The sequence below is a fragment of the Geotrypetes seraphini genome, chromosome 6 (genome assembly GCF_902459505.1).
Source record: "Geotrypetes seraphini chromosome 6, aGeoSer1.1, whole genome shotgun sequence".
In the NCBI taxonomy this organism is placed as follows: Eukaryota; Metazoa; Chordata; class Amphibia; order Gymnophiona; family Dermophiidae; genus Geotrypetes; species Geotrypetes seraphini.
Window position 1 is genome coordinate 152,593,830 of NC_047089.1, and position 18,734 is coordinate 152,612,563.

The following is an 18,734-nucleotide window of genomic DNA, read 5'->3' on the forward strand; positions in this document are numbered from 1 at the left end:
TAGTAGACTCCTGAAAAGATTGGACAGATCCATCCACCACTGAAGAAATTGACGAAGCGGTGAAGTAACTAATCTTTTGAAAGCAGTGATCGAGAGCTTGAGACCACTGAGATGCTAAGGTCCACTGAGCTGGTCTGAGATAGAGTCTTGCAAAGGGGGGTAACATGGACTGTGGATGCCATGTGTCCTAAGAGCTGCATCATCTGTCTGGCTGAAATGGTTTGTAGAGGAGAAACTTGCTTGCAAAGCTGAAGCAAAGTATCCTGACTTTACGGAGGTAGGAAAGCCTGTAGACGAACAGTCTTGAGTAGAGCTCCTATGAATTACAATCTTTGGAATGGTTGAAGTTGAGATTTTTGAAAGTTGACTTCAAAACCTAGTTGTTGAAGAAATGTTGTCAACTGTGTTGTGGAAAGTACATCTTGAGGTGGGTGAGGCAGCTTTTATCTGCCAATCATTCAGTTATGGAAATACTTGAAAACCGCAAGTATACAGGGTTGCTGCCACTACCACTAGGCATTTGATGAATACTCTTGGAAAAGAAGCCAGGCCGAATGGTAGAACTTTGTACTGGAAGTGTTGAGACGCAAAAATACAGAAACTTCCCATGAGCAGGTGTATGGATATATGTATGTAAGCCTCTTTGAGATCCAGGGAGAAAAGCCATTCATTTTGTTCTAGAAGAGGGTATAGAGTCCCTAGAGATAATATGCAAAACTTTTCTTTGACTATTTATTTGTTTAAGTTTTGGAGGTCAAGAATTGGTCAAAGACCTCTTGTCTTCTTTGGGATTAAAAAATACCTGGAGTAGAACTCCCTGATTTTTCTGAGAAGAAAGAACAGGAAAATAACATAGCCAGCTCTCAGCCAATGAAAAGAAGATCTAGGCTTGTTTAGAGTCACAGAATTGATACTGTTCAAATGCAGTTAGTTTAATCTAATTATGGTCACATCTTATTTTATTTTTATTCAACTTTATTGTTTTATTTTTGTTTTCAGATTAATTTTGATATTTTGTTTTTCATTTTTAATCTTTCTTGGGGCTGTGAACATTAATTTATTGGATTTTTTCTTCTTTGTAATATCTTTAGCTTGTAACTAAATTGTTTTATAAAGGTGCTTTAGTTAAGATTGTGAGCCTGTTGGACAAACAGGGAAGTTTCCAAGCACCAAATATTAAAATTTTACTGTTTGTGAACTGCTGTGAACTTCAAAGAGGAATTGATGGTATACAAATAAAAACTGTATTGTATTTATGTTCAATTAATCTCCTTGCTCTACTGCATTGCAGATTTGAGCATCAACCTAGACTTGAAAATAGTAGGGCTTTTACTTATCATTTAGTAACAATATACTTAAACCAAGGTATGGAAGGCATAATTTCTTTTTTTTTTTCCATTGCTTTTTCCTGTTATACCTTTCCAGGTCTGTCAGCCATGAAGGGGATATCTTGAAAACCCCGACTGACTGGATATGCCCCAAGGACTAAGTTGAAAACCCTTTGTGTGGGCACAAAGTCACCCATTTCTAATATGGATGTATCAGCTTTTGCAACTCATGTTAATGTGCATATGCAATTTTTTTTTTTTGGAGGGGGGACTATGGGCATAGAAATTCAGTTTACTGTACTAAGGGTTCCTTTTACTAAGGTGCATTAGGGCCTTAACGCACGGAACAGCGCGCGCTAAATTGCCGCACGCGCTAGACCTTAATGCCAGCATTGAGCTGGCATTATTCTAGAAGTGTACCATGCGGTTTAGCACGCAGTAATTTCGTGCGTGTGCTAAAAACGCTAGCGCACCTTAGTAAAAGGAGCCCTAAATATCAGGAACAGACTGGCCATTGGGCTGACCATTATATTCTGGTTTTTAACACTACACTCTTTAATGAATAAACTAGAATTAGGCCAATACGACATTGTCCTCTTAAGAAGTTTCACCCACCGGTTAAGGAAAACTTTGAAAAATTTTGGCAGATGTTCTTTGAATCATCTCCATTAAACTTAGAAAGTGATTCATTAATTGAACAATGGAACACCATGCTTTCTGATACATTAGTAGTTGCTCTGACTAAAAACTGTAAAAGCCTTAGTCATAAATTAATTGCATTGTGGTTTACTAGAAAACTTCTTTTGGAAGTTCAGACAGGTACAACCCCAGGTATAGTGGTCTGATTCTTTGAAATCAGTCTTTTGCCTAGTGACTTTATATCTAGCTTAGGTTCATTAGGTTGCAAAGAAAACTCAATTTCATTTTGTGAAAAGCTTTATCAGGCAAAACAATGTACAGGTTATTAGATTTTTCTGTTGCATAAAAGCTGTCAGATTGGTTTCTTTATTTTTTTTGCAAGAAAGCTGTTCTGCTTATGAGGTCTCAAATCTACAGTAGATCTGTGAATCAGTCACTGGCAGCATTTTTCTGCCTTGATGCAGTTCAAATTATGATGCTATGATGCAGTTCAAAATCACCAAAGGCAGATCTTTCCTCAGCCTCAAATTACAGACTCATCGCGTGTATTCCTATACTAACAAAAATCATCGAGTCCCACGTGAGTAAACAACTCACAGCTTACATTGAGCAGCATTTATGTCTCTATCTGTCCCAATCCGGATTCCATAAACACAGTTTACCTTAATCACAAAAGCCAAGCAACTGCTCAGTACAGGACGTCAAGCAATACTTCTCCAATTTGACATTACTGCAGCCTTCGATTCAGTGAACCACCACCTACTACCAACAAAACTGTCAGAAATTGGCATAACAGGGCAAAGTACTAATATGGTTCTCCGATTTCCTGCAAAACAGAGAATACATAGTCAAAAACAACAGAGAAACCTTCAACCCCTGGAAGGCCTTCTGTGGTGTGCCACAAGGCTCCCCACTCTCCCCCATCCTATTTAACCTTTTCATGAGTCCGCTTGGAAACATAAAATTTGAAGATGAAAGCATAATGTCCAATGCAGACGACATTTTTCTCCTTATTCCTACAACAATCAAATGGACATCACTAACAAAGTGACACTCAATATTGAAAGAATCCAAAACTGGGCAACAATCAGCAAACTAAAATTAAACACAACCAAAACCAAAATTCTATACTTCCACACGGCCCAACAGATGGCACCAACAAGCATAACCCTCCAATCGGGCAAAACCCTTTCTATAGATGACTCCTTCAAAATCCTTGGCTGCATTCTAGACTCACACTTACCATGGAACCTCAAATCTCCAACCTCTGGAGGCTAATCAGACCGTACTTTTACCAACACCACTTTGCCTTAATAGTATAAATGATGACTACTGCAACTCCACCTACATGGGAACCAACACCATTCTGGTCCATAAAATGCAACTTATCTAAAACACCACTGTAAGACTAATCTTCAACCTGAGAAAATACGACTCAGTCACAGCTCTCACCAAACAAATGCACTGGCTACCCATCTCATCACGAACAACATTCAATATATCATGCATCACATACTTCATGGAAACTCAGCAGCTCCCCTCATCCAGCTCTTCCTAAATGGCATGGTCCAACTCTCGCAGAACCCTCAACAGGATACTACTAAATCTTCCATCCACAAAAAATCTTCAATACAAATGGGTTTTCCACTCCATGCTTACCTTTCTAGGAGTAAAAACCTGGAATGACCTCACAGAAACAACCAGAACAGAACCTAGCTATACCATCTTCCGGAAGAAACTGAAAACCCATCTTATCGATACATAATCTCCTTCTCTCACCGCTCTCCCTACTTCTCACTTCTTCTACTTTCCTCTCCTCTTCTCCCCCTTCCTACCTCCTCCTCCTCTTCTCCTAATCCTTCCTTTTTTGATGTCACCTTGAGCCTGAATAGGTATGCGAGACGCACAAATAGAAGATTAGATTAGAAAATGTTTAAATCTTCAAAAAAGTTCTAAGAATGCTACATTAGATCCATGTCCACTCTGAAAGATTGCTATGGGTATATTTTCCTTTTTTTTTTTTTTAAACTGAAATCAATTAATTCATGTTTTATTGTCAGAAGTGGGAATGGACAATGATCAATCCACAAGAGCCAGTGGTATGAGTCAAAGCCTTTTTTATTTTAATCCAGAACGTACAGTAACATGGACCCAACACAGTACATACTTACTAAGTATGCTATCAGCATTTGCTTTCAGTCATTAGTTATTTAAATCCCTTGCTTTTGGTGCTTTTATTTTACTGTTTTTCACAGTTGTTTGGACTCATGAACCTTGTACTCTGTTTTACTGGATTTATGCATCAACAAAGAAGCGGTTTTGCTTTTATGAATTCCAATTTACAGTGACCCCTGATGCAAGCGCTTAAGTTCGTCAAAACACAGTACTGTGTCAAGTCCATATTACTGTACGCCCTGGATTAAAATAAACAAGGCTTTGACTCATACCGCTAGCTCTTGTGGATTGCTCATTGTCCATTCCCACTGCTTTCTCTGTTATTCAGTGTTTGTGGTATCTTGTCCTGTTGGACTCTTCTTGTGGTGCTTATTGTCGGAAGTTACAGTGCTTTGGTCTATCCTTTGCTTAAAGGAAAAAAACTGGATGTGAAGGATATGGCTAATTATTGCCTGATTTTCAAATCTTTTATCCTTAGCTAAGATTGAGAAATTGTTTTGTTATAGCTCACTGATTTTTTTAAAAGAGATGAATTGTCTTCTGGATTCCTTTCAAGGGATTTTAAGAGAGGTCATAGTCCTGGAACACTGATGTTTTTAATGTTTGTCTGAGACATAACATAGATGGCATTAAAGATAATACTGCTGAACTGGCAGCTTTTGATACAGATAATCTTACATTTTTGCTTAGTTTAAACATTTTCTTCACCCTGAAAGAAATTTGTTTTGGCATGGTGAAAGGGGGTGGACTGCCCCGGGCGCCATCTTGGTGGGAGCGCCAGCACCTCTCCGTACCTCTTTAAATCTTTGCCAGCAACTTCTCCAGTCTAGCTCCCTTCTAAAATCACTTCTTGGTCGCAGGGATAGGAAGCGAGAGAGGAAAATCCAACGCCAGCACAAGTAGCAGGCTGGAGAAGCTGCTCGTGCTGGTGAAGATTTAAAGAGGTATGGAAAAAGAAGCCGGGTGGAGAGGTGGACACAGGGGGGGCACCACTGTATTCTGTTACTTTTTGCTATGTTTAATATACTGTATATGTCCAGCCAATGGTGAAGTTGCTATAAAATAATAGAGGCTCTGGTTATATGCTGAAACCCAATTTTTTATTTTTAATAGTCACAGTAATGGGTGTTACTATACATGAGCTATGATTTATGAGCTTGAGTAATGATGTTACAATACATGAGCTACAATATTTAAGCTTTAGTACAGGAGCTAGGGTGTTTCTGTGCTGGTTATCCACACATAAGCTTCAGAAGTTTTCTATTGTTGGTTAATAATGGCAAGTTTTCCAAATCCTGAAGCAGCAAAACATCTCCACTTTATTAAACCACCACCATTAACATACATAATAATTTAACAACAATACATAGAAGACTAAGGCAATAGGGGCTACAGTGATATTCATCCAATACAGTTTTTCATCCTGAATTAGCAGACACAGAACAAGGATTTAGTCTTACATTAGCAGTTACAGGAATATGTTAGTTTCACATATAGTAAGATCGTCTTGATCATGCACAGAGTCTAGTTCAGCATATATGAGGATAGTTTAAGAGTTACGGATTGTATGGTTACTTAGGCTGAAGAATTAGGTGAAGAGGTAGAGTTTTAACAATACAGTGGTGCCTCACACAACGAACTTAATTCGTTCCAGGAGCAAGTTTGTTATGCGAAAAGTTCGTTGTGTGAAACGCGTTTTCCCATAAGAATACATGTAAAACAAAATAATTCGTTCTGCAGCCCTGTTTTCCCATAAGAATACATGTAAAACAAAATAATTCGTTCTGCAGCCCTACCCGCCCGATCGCAGCGTTCCGCCATTTCCCTCCCTCCACCTCACCTTATATGCAGAGTTTGCCAGCTTTCTTTTTCACCCAGCCGCACGCTTTCAAAAAGCTGTGCACGCGCAGCTGCTGGAGTTGATCAATGTTCTCCTCTCCTGCAACTTCCTGTTTCCGGTTGCGTCAGAGGAGAAGATTGAACAACAGAGCATCTGCGCATGTGCTGCTCTTTGAAAGTGTGTGGCTGGCCGAAAAAGAAAGCCGGAAAACTCGGCATCTAAGGTGAGGTGGAGGGAGATGATGGAACACTGCATTCAGACAGGAGGGTGCTGCTGTTCCTGGCTCACATTAGGAAGCGGCGAGAGTAGTTCCGCCCCCCCCCCGGGCCCCTCGGGCGACTTCGTTGTGTGAAACGAAGTCCGTTGTACGAATCAAGACAAGAAGTTCGTTGTGCGCAGCGTTCGCTGTGCGAGGCGTCCGTTATGCGAGGCACCACTGTATATATATATTTATTAAAGTAACCACAAAAGTCCATATTATACAAAGAAAGACACAGCAGATCAAGAGTAGTCTTTTCTTTGAACAGAGAACAAAGGACGAGTTACATTTTCATTTACTCTTCTCCCTCCCCACCCCTTTTTTAAGACCTTACTCGTCATGCTGATACTACGCACCATCTCTAACGTTTTTCTGTTTTTTCAGAGATAATTCGATGTCTTCCTCACCTTCTATATTCTGTAAATCGCTGACATTCCAGCCGTTTCGATGTAACTTGTTAAGGTTATTTCTGTAACCATTTGTACCCTGTAATCACCGATCGATCAGTGACTTCTTACCTAATTTTCACCCTGTAATTCACTGATTGTACAGCCCCCTTCACTGTGAACCGCCTAGAAGTCGCAAGATTATGGCGGTATAGAAAAAATAAAGTTATTATTAAAGCTCAAAAGCCCTTTGAGGGGGTTTGATGTGTGGATTTCACTACTTTGGTAAGAAGTAAGAGTAGGATCTTCATTTTGCACTTTCTAGTTGAAGGCTCCGACCAGGATGCACCGCGAAGGGGAAGACCCACCATTTTGAAGAGGCAGACCTGCTGGTAGGAGGGAATGAGCATCCCTCCTACCAGTCTTCTAAAAAGGTATGGAGGGTGGTTTTTTTAATAGTATAGGCATAGCTACTGTGCACACACAACAGCTGTGCCCATTAAAAAAAGCAGCCCCTGCTTGCCAGTTTAGGCAGAAAGAGCAGGGGCTGCTTTTTTTGGCTAGCAGGCAGGAGCTGTGCTAGTAAAATCACTCTTCTGAGCAAGTGCTAGGTACAGTTCCTCCCTCCCTTTACCAGTGATTTTCTGCATATATAACATGAATATCATTTGCATGCTATTGTGCCAAGAATTGCCCGTAAAACAAAACAAAATGCTCCAACCATGGTATATATATATATATATTTTTTTTTTACCATATTGGAGATTAGAGAATCTGGCTCTTAGAGATCTGCATCCCTCACATGGTAGGGAGGGGCCTGAAGAGAGACAGACTGTTTCTCTGAGTAATTCTGGCTTTTTTCAGACTCCCAGGAGCATTCCAACTCTGACCCACAGAAAAGCTAATAGTGAAATATGTGTGTCTCACACTCTTGACAAAATGATCAGGCTCTTATAATGTCAAGATATAAAGAATTCTCAGTACCACAACTGAAGCTGCCTCTTGATGCACTTGAAATGGATAGTGGTGCAGCTGACGGACTCCAAGCCTCTCCCCCCACCCCCAGGCATAAGCATTAATAGGTAAAGTGCCGGTTGGACTGCCCATGCTCTCAACATCAACAGATGTTAAAGCTGCAGCATCTTGTCAAATAATCCATCCACGCTTGCATAAGCTGTTCCTCAAAAGCTGCCTTTGACAAAGGCAGTAGCAGGAAGATGGAGGCTGAATCCTTGCTCTTCACCACAATGATATTCTTGAAGTAGATGCACCCTAGCATCCAATACTGCTCCTGGAACCTTAGAAAACAATGCTTCCAATGCCAATGTTGATGCACTGATCTTATTAAAGAAATGCATTTCTTTCTGCATTTCTCTAGCATGAGTCCTTGTTCTTGACATTTGTGATTAAAGAATACAATGAGAGGAATCATGGTTGGGTCCCAAGTACTGTAGGTATTATGAGTGGGTATCCAAAATGGATATTGTCCTGTTGCACTGGAATCATCTTTTGAAGCTGCTGGAATTTCTTCTTTTGAAACATATAAGAACATAACATAAGAACATAAGCAATGCCTCTGCTGGGTCAGACCTGAGGTCCATCGTGCCTAGCAGTCAGCTCATGTGGTGGCCCAACAGGTCCAGGACCTGTGCAGTGATCCTCTATTTATACCCTTCAATCCCCCTTTGCAGCAGGAAATTGTTCAATCCTTTCTTGAACCCCAGTACAGTACTCTGCCCTATTACGCCCTCTGGAAGCGCATTCCAGGTGTCCACCACACATTGGGTAAAGAACTTCCTAGCATTCGTTTTGAATCTGTCCCCTTTCAACTTTTCTGAATGCCCTCTTGTTCTTTTACTATTCGAAAGTTTGAAGAATCTGTCCCTCTCTACTCTCTCTATGCCCTTCATGATCTTATAAGTCTCTATCATATCCCCTCTAAGTCTCCTCTTCTCCAGGGAAAAGAGACCCAGTTTCTCCAATCTCTCAGCGTATGAAAGGTTTTCCATCCCCTTTATCAGACGCGTCGCTCTCCTCTGAACCCTCTCGAGTAACGCCATGTCCTTCTTAAGGTACGGCGACCAATATTGGATGCAGTACTCCAGATGCAGTCGCACCATCGCCCGATACAATGGCAGGATAACTTCTTTCGTTCTGGTTGTAATACCCTTCTTGATTATGCCTAGCATTCTGTTTGTCTTCTTAGAAAAATAGCCACACCAAAATGGTATGAATCGATGGTGACAAAAATACCCCCATCTGTGTGTTCAAAGCTAAAGTGAGCTATGTAATAAAAGAAAAAGCTGCAAAAAACCTAAGATACTACTGAGAGAATATTCCAAAACCACATGACAGACTTACAGATTTTTTAATGCCAAAAATGAACTCTAAGGTATCAAAATGACTATTGGAAGGTGGGGCAGGCCAATCAGTCACAGTCACAGAAACACACAAAACAAAATAGGTCCAGTACAATAGTAGCAAGCAAGGAAAAGTGTGCATATGTGCCGAATGGGTCAAATGCTTCTAAAAAGTTGCTGGGGTACAGTTTCCCACAGTGTGCTCCATCTGTGATGTCACATATGTAATATGTGATATGTAATATGTAGTACATTTAATCATTGTAAACCGCATAGAACTTCACGGTCCTGCGGTATATAAACTGTTATTATTATTATTATTATATGTGTGGGGATTCATAGTCATGCTTTCACTCAGAAAAATATGTAAAATATACACACTCCTCCCTCAATATTTGTGGGGGTTAGGGGCAGGGCTGGCCCGCGAATACTGAAAATTTGCAAATAACTTTTGGGCCGACTCTGACCCACCCCCGCCTTCCTCCCAGCATCCCGGACCTTACCTGGTGGTCTAGTAGTCTTTCGGGGCAGGAACGATCTTCCTATGCTCCTGCCCCGTGCAGATCACTCATCCAAAATGGCTGCCTTGAGTAACTGTAGTCTCTCAAGACTACAACGGGAATTCACGGCAGCCATTTTGGATGAGTGATCTGCACGGGGCAGGAGCATAGGAAGATCGCTCCTCCCCCAAAAGACCACTAGACCACTAGGTAAAGTCCGGGGAGGTGGGGTGATTCTTAGGAAATCACAAATAATCAAAATTGCGAGTCCTAAAGCCGCAAATCAGGAGGGGAAATGTAGTTCAAACCAAAATCACATTTTTGCAAAAATTAAAAAACAACAACTTTTCTACCATTCAACTCAAGCAGCAAAACCCAAGATGTGCACATGTACACAAAATTAAAGATATGGAAATGCCTAAGATATTCAACCAACATGTCACACAACACACCTTTTTTCCAAGTCTTTGATTTTCTCCTTTAAGGGTGCAACCACCTAAAAGGAGGAGAAAAAAAATAACTTAGGATATTTAAAAAATATTGCTATGCAAGTCAATGAAAATAAGGCAGCAAAATGAATATAATAACTGACAAAAAGGCAAAGTAGATATTTAGAATTTTATAGAACAAAAACACCATACATTCTAATAGAAAATGCCAAAATGAGGGTGTAGCATTTACATAAATGTATTTTGATGTATAGAGGAAAACATGAGTAGTACCTAATGGTTACAGTAGAAGGCTAAAAATAGGGATAGCTTTTTCCACTGATGCTCTTAAGCAAGGCACTTTAGAGACTGACCAAAACAAGTGGCTCTGGTTAGCCTCTTAAAGTGCCTTGCTCAAGAGCCGTGGTTGATATCAGCCACTTGGTTTTGGCCAGAATCGAAACCTAAAACCAACTCCTGCGCAAGTCCGTTCTCCATTCCGACAGAAAACCTGTTCCTTCCCTGGGTTGTCTCTCTCCCCTCCCCAGGCCCACCCTTTAAAAGCTCTGGTGATCTAGTGGCCTCTTCAGGGCAGGAGCATGCGAGTTGCTCCTACCCACTGGCTACATTGTGAAACTGGTGGCCACGACTTCTTGCAGCAAACTCACAAAACTGCCAGAGGTAAAGGCTACCATTTTGTAATTGGGAATGGCATAAGCAGGAGTGAAGGCATGAGCAGCCAACAGCGACAGGAACAACTTGGGATGTTCTTGCCACGAAGAGCACATTATATCAAGGCTTTTAAATAGGTAGAACTGGGAAGGGGGAAGAGAGCAGACTTAGCGGGAGGCCCAGTGAGGGAACAAAATTTTTGTTGGCAAAGGTGAGACCACTGTTTCCGTTTCCACCAAAAATGTACAGGTACTTCCACAAGAAACCAGAACCCAGATTTTGGATTGGTTTCGGTGATGAATCCAAAACTTGATCTGCCTCTAAGGGCTCCTTTTACTAAGATGTGTTAGTGCAGTGTTTTTCAACCTTTTTATACCTATGGACCGGCAGAAATAAAAGAATTATTCTGTGGACCGGCATCAGTCCGTGGACTGGCAGTTGAAGAACACTGGGCTAAGTCGTGGGCCAGACCCTGCCCATCTCTACCCAATCGCCACCCCATATCCCGCCCCCATAATAGTACTAATTGTAACACTATTTTTCCCATTCATTTTTCACAGATACATAATATAATCTTTTTAACAACAGATAACGGTTAACCACAAAATTAAACTACAGAAAGCACACTTACAGCAGATGTAAATTCTCAAAATTGACATAATTCAATCACTAAATTCAAAAATAAAATCATTCCTCCCTACCTTTGTTGTCTCGTTCCCTCCATGTTTTGTCTTACCTTCTGGCCTGCTCCCACCTGGCCATTTTATGCCACCCCCAGTATTATCTTCAGGCCGGCTCCCTCTTCCTCACTGATGCAGTGCACAAATCTGTGGGCAGCGGCTCCTTGCGCGTCCCGTGCCTCACCTGGAAGCCTTCCCTCTGACGTTGCAACGTCAGAGCGAAGGCTTCTGGTTCAGGCGCAGGATGCGTGTAGGAGCCACTGCCTGTGGCTTTGTGCACTGAATCAGTGAGTAAGAGGGAACTGGCTTGAAGGTAACGCTGCATTGATTGCACCGTGGACCAGCGGTTGAAGAACACTGTTTTGGGCTTGATGCATGTTCTGGCACTGTGGACCGGCTGGAAATTTCTGTGAACCAGCACCGGTCCACGGACCGGTGGTTGATGAACACTGTGCTAGTGGTTTTAGCGCCTGCTACAATGTTGCGCGCTACATGCTAACGCCGCCATAGAGCTTGCATTAGTATTTTTTGTTTAGCGTGTGATTTGCGCGAGCTAATCTTCAGCGCATGCTAAAGCCACTAGCGTACCTTAGTATATTCTAATTTATCAACTTTCTGAGATCGGCATCGACTCCACAGTCTTAAAGTGGTTTTCAAACTTCTTACGTTCCTACTCCTATTGTCAACACAAATTGCACCACGTCCGCTCCTTGGAAACCGACTTGCGGAGTCCCGCAGGGATCACCCCTATTCTCTTCAACATCTATATTTCCTCCCTGAAACTCTTCCCATCTGTCTCCCTTCGAAACTATCTATACATATGCTGATGACATCCTTGTTCTTCTCGAGACAGACTCGAACCTTTCCAACCTCTCTGAGAACATCACAGCCTGCATAACGAAACTCCAATCCTGGTCCCTCTCAGTTCAAATGAAACTGAACGAGTCCAAAACGAAACTACTCTGGCTCGGCCCAAAATTAGAACAGCTACCTACCCTCTTCTCAATTCCCTCTGGAGCCACACTGCAGCTTGAGTTCTCTAGCAAAGTCCTAGGCATCATTATCGACTCTTCTCTTTCCTTCAACAACGGAAGGAACCATATATGCTGGGAGGAGAGAAGCTGATATGCACGGATGGGGAGAGGGACCTTGCGGTGATAGTGTCCAAAGATCTAAAGGCGAAAAAACAGTGTGACAAGGCAGTGGCTGCTGCCAGAAGGATGCTGGGCTGTATAAAGAGAGGCGCAGCCAGTAGAAGGAAGAAGGTGTTGATGCCCCTGTATAGGTCATTGGTAAGGCCCCACTTTGAGTACTGTGTTCAGTTTTGGAGACCGTATCTGGCGAAGGACGTAAGAAGACTTGAAGCGGTCCAGAGGAGGGCGATGAAAATGATAGGAGGCTTGCCCCAGAAGATGTATGAGGAGAGACTGGAAGCCCTTAATATGTATACCCTAGAGAAAAGGAGAGGCAGGGGAGATACGATTCAGACTTTCAAATACTTGAAGGGTATTAACGTAGAACAATCTTTTCCTGAGAAAGGAAAATGGTAAAACCAGAGGACATAATTTGAGGTTGAGGGGTGGTAGATTCAAAGGCAATGTTAGGAAATTCTACTTTACGGAGAAGGTGGTGGATGCCTGGAATGCGCTCCCGAGAAAGGTGGTGGAGAGTAAAATTGTGACTAAGTTCAAGAAGAGTGGGATGAACACAGAGGATCTAGAATCAGAAAATAATATTAAAAATTGAACTAAGGCCAGTACTGGGCAGACTTGCACGGTCTGTGTCTGTATATGGCCGTTTGGTGGAGGATGGGCAGGGGTGGGCTTCAATGGCTGGGAGGGTGTAGATGGGCTGGAGTAGGTTTTAACGGAGATTTCAGCAATCGGAACCCAAGCACAGTACCGGGTAGAGCTTTGGATTCTTGCCCAGAAATAGCCAAGAAGAAAAAAAAATTTTTTTTAAATTTAAATTGAATCAGATTGGGCAGACTGGATGGATCATTGGGGTCTTTATCTGCCATCATCTACTATGTTATGTTACTATGTCACCTCAACTCCCTGGTAAAATCATGCTTCTTTAACCTCCACATGCTGAGGAAAGTGAGATCCTGCTTCCGCCAACAACATTTCGCCGTCCTTGTTCATCCTCTCCAGACTAGACTATTGCAATTCCATCTATCTAACTAAAAAAAGTCTTCAAAGACTTCAGTTAATTCAGAACACTGCGGCCAAGATGATCTTCGCAAAATGCAAATTCGATTATGTTTCCCCACTTCTATCCAAACTTCACTGGCTCCCAATAATTTCCAGAGTTCATTTCAAATGCACCTGCCTAGCTTTTAAGATCCTACAAGGCATCCTCCCTCCACTAATTCCGCTTTCTTGGAACTCCTCGAGCCCTGACCCCACCAGGCCCACCCAAAAACTTAAACTATCCTTCCCCTCACTAAAAGGTATCCTCTATACCAGTGATTCCCAACCCTGTCCTGGAGGAACACCAGGCCAATCGGGTTTTCAGGCTAGCCCTAATGAATATGCATGAGAGAGATTTGCATATGATGGAAGTGATAGGCATGCAAATTTGCTTCATGCATATTCATTAGGGCTAGCCTGAAAACCCAATTGGCCTGGTGTTTCTCCAGGACAGGGTTGGGAACCACTGCTCTATACGGGAAAATTGGGCAAATCTCTCTTTTTCAGAACCACAGAGCTCTGGAATAATCTTACCGCTCCACTGCAGATTCTGGGCTCCTTCCAATTATTCCGTAAGCACCTGAAAAGTAGGCTCTTCACAAAATTGTAATGTTCTCTTCCCCCCTGGACTCAACATCCAACCCCTCTATGCTACTCCTTCCTTTATTAAACTCTTGTAAACCGTGCCGAGCTCTATAATTACATTACATTAGGGATTTCTATTCCGCCATTACCTTGCGGTTCAAGGCGGATTACAAAAGGTTAATTTAAAAAACAAAAAAAACAAAACAGAGTTACAATGATTAGCTAGAGAGGTAAGTTGTAGATCTTATAAACATTTAACGGGTTGTTGAGGGTGAGGTGGTTTGTAAAAGAATTAATAGGTGGTCATAGCGGAGGTTCTTTTGTTATTATTAGTGCGGTAATGAGTAGATCAAATGTCAGTTTTAGAGTTACTAAGAGGTCGTGATGTTATTGCTGCTTCAGGAATTTCTTGAAAAGTATGATTTTTATTTCTTTTCTGAACGTCCTATAGTCTGGGGTGGTCATCAGAAGGTTGGAGATCTGGTTGTCCAGTCTTGCGGCTCGAGTGGCTATGAGGCCGTCGTGTAGTTTTGTTCTTTTTACTTCCTTGATTGGGGGGGGGGTATGAATGGGGAGTGCGTTTTTCTGTGTCTGGTAGTGGGTGCTTGGATGAGGCGATTGTTCAAGTATGATGGGCTGTCTCCGTGTAGAGTTTTAAATAATATGCAGTAGAATTTGAATTGGATTCTTTCTTGGATTGGAAGCCAATGTGAGTTGATGAAGGCTTCAGTGATGTGGTCATGTTTTCTCAATGAGTAGATGAGTCTCAAAGCTGTATTTTGGATTGTTTGGAGTTGTCTAATCGTAGTTACAGGGCAAGGAAGGAAGAGGATGTTGCAGTAGTCCAATATACCTAGTATTAGGGATTGTACTATAAGTTGGAATTGTGTTCTTTCAAAGAATTTTCGGACTTGTCTCAGATTTCTCATGATTGCGAATGATTTCTGAATTGTTTTATTTATTTGCGGTTGCATAGTGCAGCATCTGTCTATGGTCATGCCAAGTAGTTTTATGGTGGTTTGGATGGGATATTTGATTGCGTTTATATCTAGGTTGGTTGTGGTTTGGACCTTGTCATTTTCGAGAAGGATGAATTTGGTTTTGTCTTGGTTGAGTTTAAGTTTGTGATTTTTCATCCAGGTTGTGACTGTTTCAAGTGTTTGGTGAAGTTTGTCTGTCATGGTGGGTTTAGAATGATCGTATGGGATGAGGATGGTGATGTCATCAGCATAACTATAGGTGGTTATGCCTAGATTGTCCAGATGCGTTCCTAGAGAAGCAGTGTAGAGATTGAAGAGGGTAGGGGATAGTGGAGATCCTTGTGGTACGCCGCAGGGGTTTGACCAGGATTCTGACTTTTCTTTGTTTGATTTTACACTGTAGGTTCTGAGTTTTAGGAATCCTTCAAACCAAGAGTAAACTTTATCTGAGATGCCTATTGCGTCTAAGATCTGTAGAAGGATGTTGTGATCCACTAAGTCGAATGCCGCAGTTAGGTCCAGTTGTATGAGAAGCATTTTTTTTCCCTGTACTAAGGTGTTGTCTGACGGTATCCATAAGGGAGCCTAGTAGTGTCTCTGTACTGAAGTTTGTTCTGAATCCTGATTGCATGGGGTGGAGTAGGTTGTGGTCATCTATGTAATTGGTGAGGAGTTTGGCTACTAGGCCTTCTATAATTTTGACATATAGCGGAATTGAGGCTATAGGTCTAAAGTTAGATGGGTGGTTTTGTGGTGCTTTTGGGTCCTTTTGGATTGGGGTGATGATGATTTCGCTGAGGTCAGCAGGGAATGTGCCTTCTGTGAGCGTGAATTGAATCCATTGTAGAATTTTGGTGCGGAATTTTACACTAGAGATGGTAAGGAGATATGAGGGGCAGTGGTTGAGGTCACAGGAGGCATGACTGTATTTTTTGTAGAATTTGTTGAATTCTGACCATTGTATGTTGGGGAATTGAGTCCAAATTCTGTCTGCTGCAGTTGCCTCTTTTCCTGAAGGGTGGATTGTGATTGTGTTTTGATGGGATGGGTTAATGATGAGAGTGGCTCTGGTGTTTGTAATTTTGTTCTTGAAGTGTTCTGCTAAGAGGGTGGGTGATGGTGGAGGGGTGTTCGTGGTGGTTGTGTATGGTTTGGTGTCTGTTAATTCTTTTAGGATTTGGAATATTTTTTTGGAATCTTGGGTTTCCGTGCCTATGAGATTAGTATAGGATGCGGTACATAAACTTAAGGTTTAGTTTAGTTTAGTAAAAGGAGCCCTAAGTCACTTCACCTTCCACTGTCCCAAGTACAAACAGATATGTTAAAGTACATTTGGACAGGGAAATAAATTTGAACCTATTTCTTGCTCATATATGGACTTAGATTAGGAAAAAAGCAAGTGATTAAATCTAATATTGAAATCCAGAAGTGTGTGTACTGTCCTAAGAGTGGATTTTTGTTTGTTATATACACTTAAGGCCCCCAAGAGGTAATATGTATTTGATGTAAAGAGCATATGACACACAGGAAATGAGCATTGTCTGTTGATGTCTGAGTTTTGCACAGTATTAATGCTACAGGTCTTGTATTACATTCTGAAATGCACTCAACATAGGCCTCATTTTGAAATGTATTCAAAATTTAGAAATAGTCAGAAAACCTAGAGAGGTTATGCATAGTCCTTTAAAATCATCAGCTTAAATTTGTAATATATACACGTAATAAATACACAGATAAAGACTGAGCAAGAAACAAGGACTATGTTGTACTACTAGGGGCATATCTGAGGGTAATGTAAGATTGAAGTAGAAGGGGCAAAGAGAAATATTTGCAACCAAAACATGGACTAACCTCTTCTATTTTCTGTTCCATATTTTGTTCTCCTTTTTCTTGGACTAATCTGCTGAAGAGGGAAAAAACACAAAAATACAAAAGTAAAGCTAACAGCTTCATTTTACCTCTGTGCTCAAAAGATACAAAAAAAAATCACAACTGAAGCATTACTGGGAGATTTGTTAGATAAAAGCTGGAGAGCAGGAGTTCTATCAAATCCAATACCAAAATAAACAACAACTTTTCTATGGGACATTCATGTTTTCCATTTCATCAAGAGATTCTTCAGGTTTCATGGTAAAGTTTATTCAGCTAGAATTCCTATAAAGTAGTATTTCAGAACTATGCTTTCTATTAATAGAACAGCAGATTTTAGCATACCTAAAAGAAGAAAATAGAACCATGATGGCGAAATGAACATAGAAACCTACTCTGACAAAATAACTTAGACACTCGGGAGAGTAAGCTTTGCCTAAGTTAAACAAACCTTTTATCCAAAACGAGCCTCGGAGCTATAGGCCTGGCCAGGAATGCCAGAGCCTCTGTGTTCAGCTATACAGCTGACCTGCTATAATCATCAGCTCCTCTTACAGCCAGCAGTTACCCAGGGAGTTACCATGGGAGAAAAAAAACCTAAGGTATTGCTAGCTGTAGAGACAAAATCAAACCAAAAGCTCTAAACTCCCCAATGTCTAAGAGTGTGGCAATACAAAGAAATATACTTAACAAAACAAACATATAGACAAGCCAAGTACAGTGGAACCTTAGTTTACGAGCATAATTCGTTCCAGAAGCATGCTCGTAAACCAAAATACTTGTATATCAAAGCGAGTTTCCCCATAGGAAATAATGGAAACTCGCTTTGATGCGTTCTCCCCCCCCCCCCCCCGAGGCCAGCGGTACTGCTTCCCCCCTGCTCGCAAAGACCCCCACACACACGAGAACCGGCACCCCCCCGCCCGACCAACTTGAACTCACCCCCTCGTCTGGCACCGGCACGAGAACCGGCATTGCTCCCCCACCCGCTCGCAAAGGCCCCCCCACCCGTGCGAGAACATGCATCCCCCGCCCGACCAACTTTAACTCACCCCCTGTCTGGCACTGGCACGCAGCCCACAGGACGTGCCAGTGCCGCTTGAAGATCTTCGTCCTGCCTCTGCCGGCTTTGAGCATGGGAACTGGCTTGGAGGTGGGCTTCAGAGGGTAGTGGTGAACGGCACCCCCTCCGAAATGATGGAGGTAATCAGTGGAGTACCGCAGGGCTCGGTCCTGGGCCCGATCCTATTCAACATCTTTATAAGAGACTTGGCAGAAGGGCTGCGAGGTAAAACATTATTCGCCGATGACGCCAAACTAAGCAATGTAGTGGGCAAAAGCACAACAGACATTCAATGTCCGACAACATGATGCACGACCTACTCCTACTGGAGCGCTGGTCTAGGTCCTGGAAACTCAGCTTCAATGCCAAAAAATGCAAAGTCATGCACCTGGGCAGCCAAAATCCATGCAAGACTTACACCCTTAATGGCGAGATCCTAACAAGAACTGAAGCAGAATGAGACTTAGGGGTGATCGTCAGTGAGAACACGAAGACTGCCAATCAAGTGGAACAAGCTTCATCCAAGGCAAGGCAAATCATAGGTTGCATACGCAGGAGTTTCGTCAGCCGTAAGCCTGAAGTCATTATGCCATTGTATAGATCCATGGTGAGGCCCCACCTGGAATACTGTGTGCAATTCTGGAGGCCGCATTACCGTAAGGATGTGCTGAGACTGGAGTCGGTCCAGAGAATGGCCACCCGGATGGTCTCGGGACTCAAGGATCTCCCGTACGAGGAACGGCTGGATAAGTTGCAGCTGTACTCACTCGAGGAACGC

At 42.1% G+C, this 18,734-nt stretch overlaps 1 protein-coding gene across 8 annotated transcripts in view; it reads right to left on the reverse strand.

Annotated features, from left to right (window-relative positions):
• Positions 1 to 18,734, reverse strand: part of UXS1 (UDP-glucuronate decarboxylase 1) — a 153,052-nt gene that overhangs the window by 86,435 nt on the left and 47,883 nt on the right. For 5 of the 8 annotated variants that reach the window (XM_033948081.1, XM_033948084.1, XM_033948086.1 and 2 more), the window contains exons 3-4: positions 16,876 to 16,927; positions 9,940 to 9,983 (exon numbers count right to left, since the gene is read on the reverse strand). In XM_033948081.1, coding sequence (XP_033803972.1) covers positions 9,940 to 9,983; positions 16,876 to 16,927 — 96 coding nt within the window. The remainder of the gene's footprint in view (positions 1 to 9,939; positions 9,984 to 16,875; positions 16,928 to 18,734) is intronic. The other 3 variants (XM_033948082.1, XM_033948088.1, XM_033948087.1) reach the window with 1 other exon arrangement.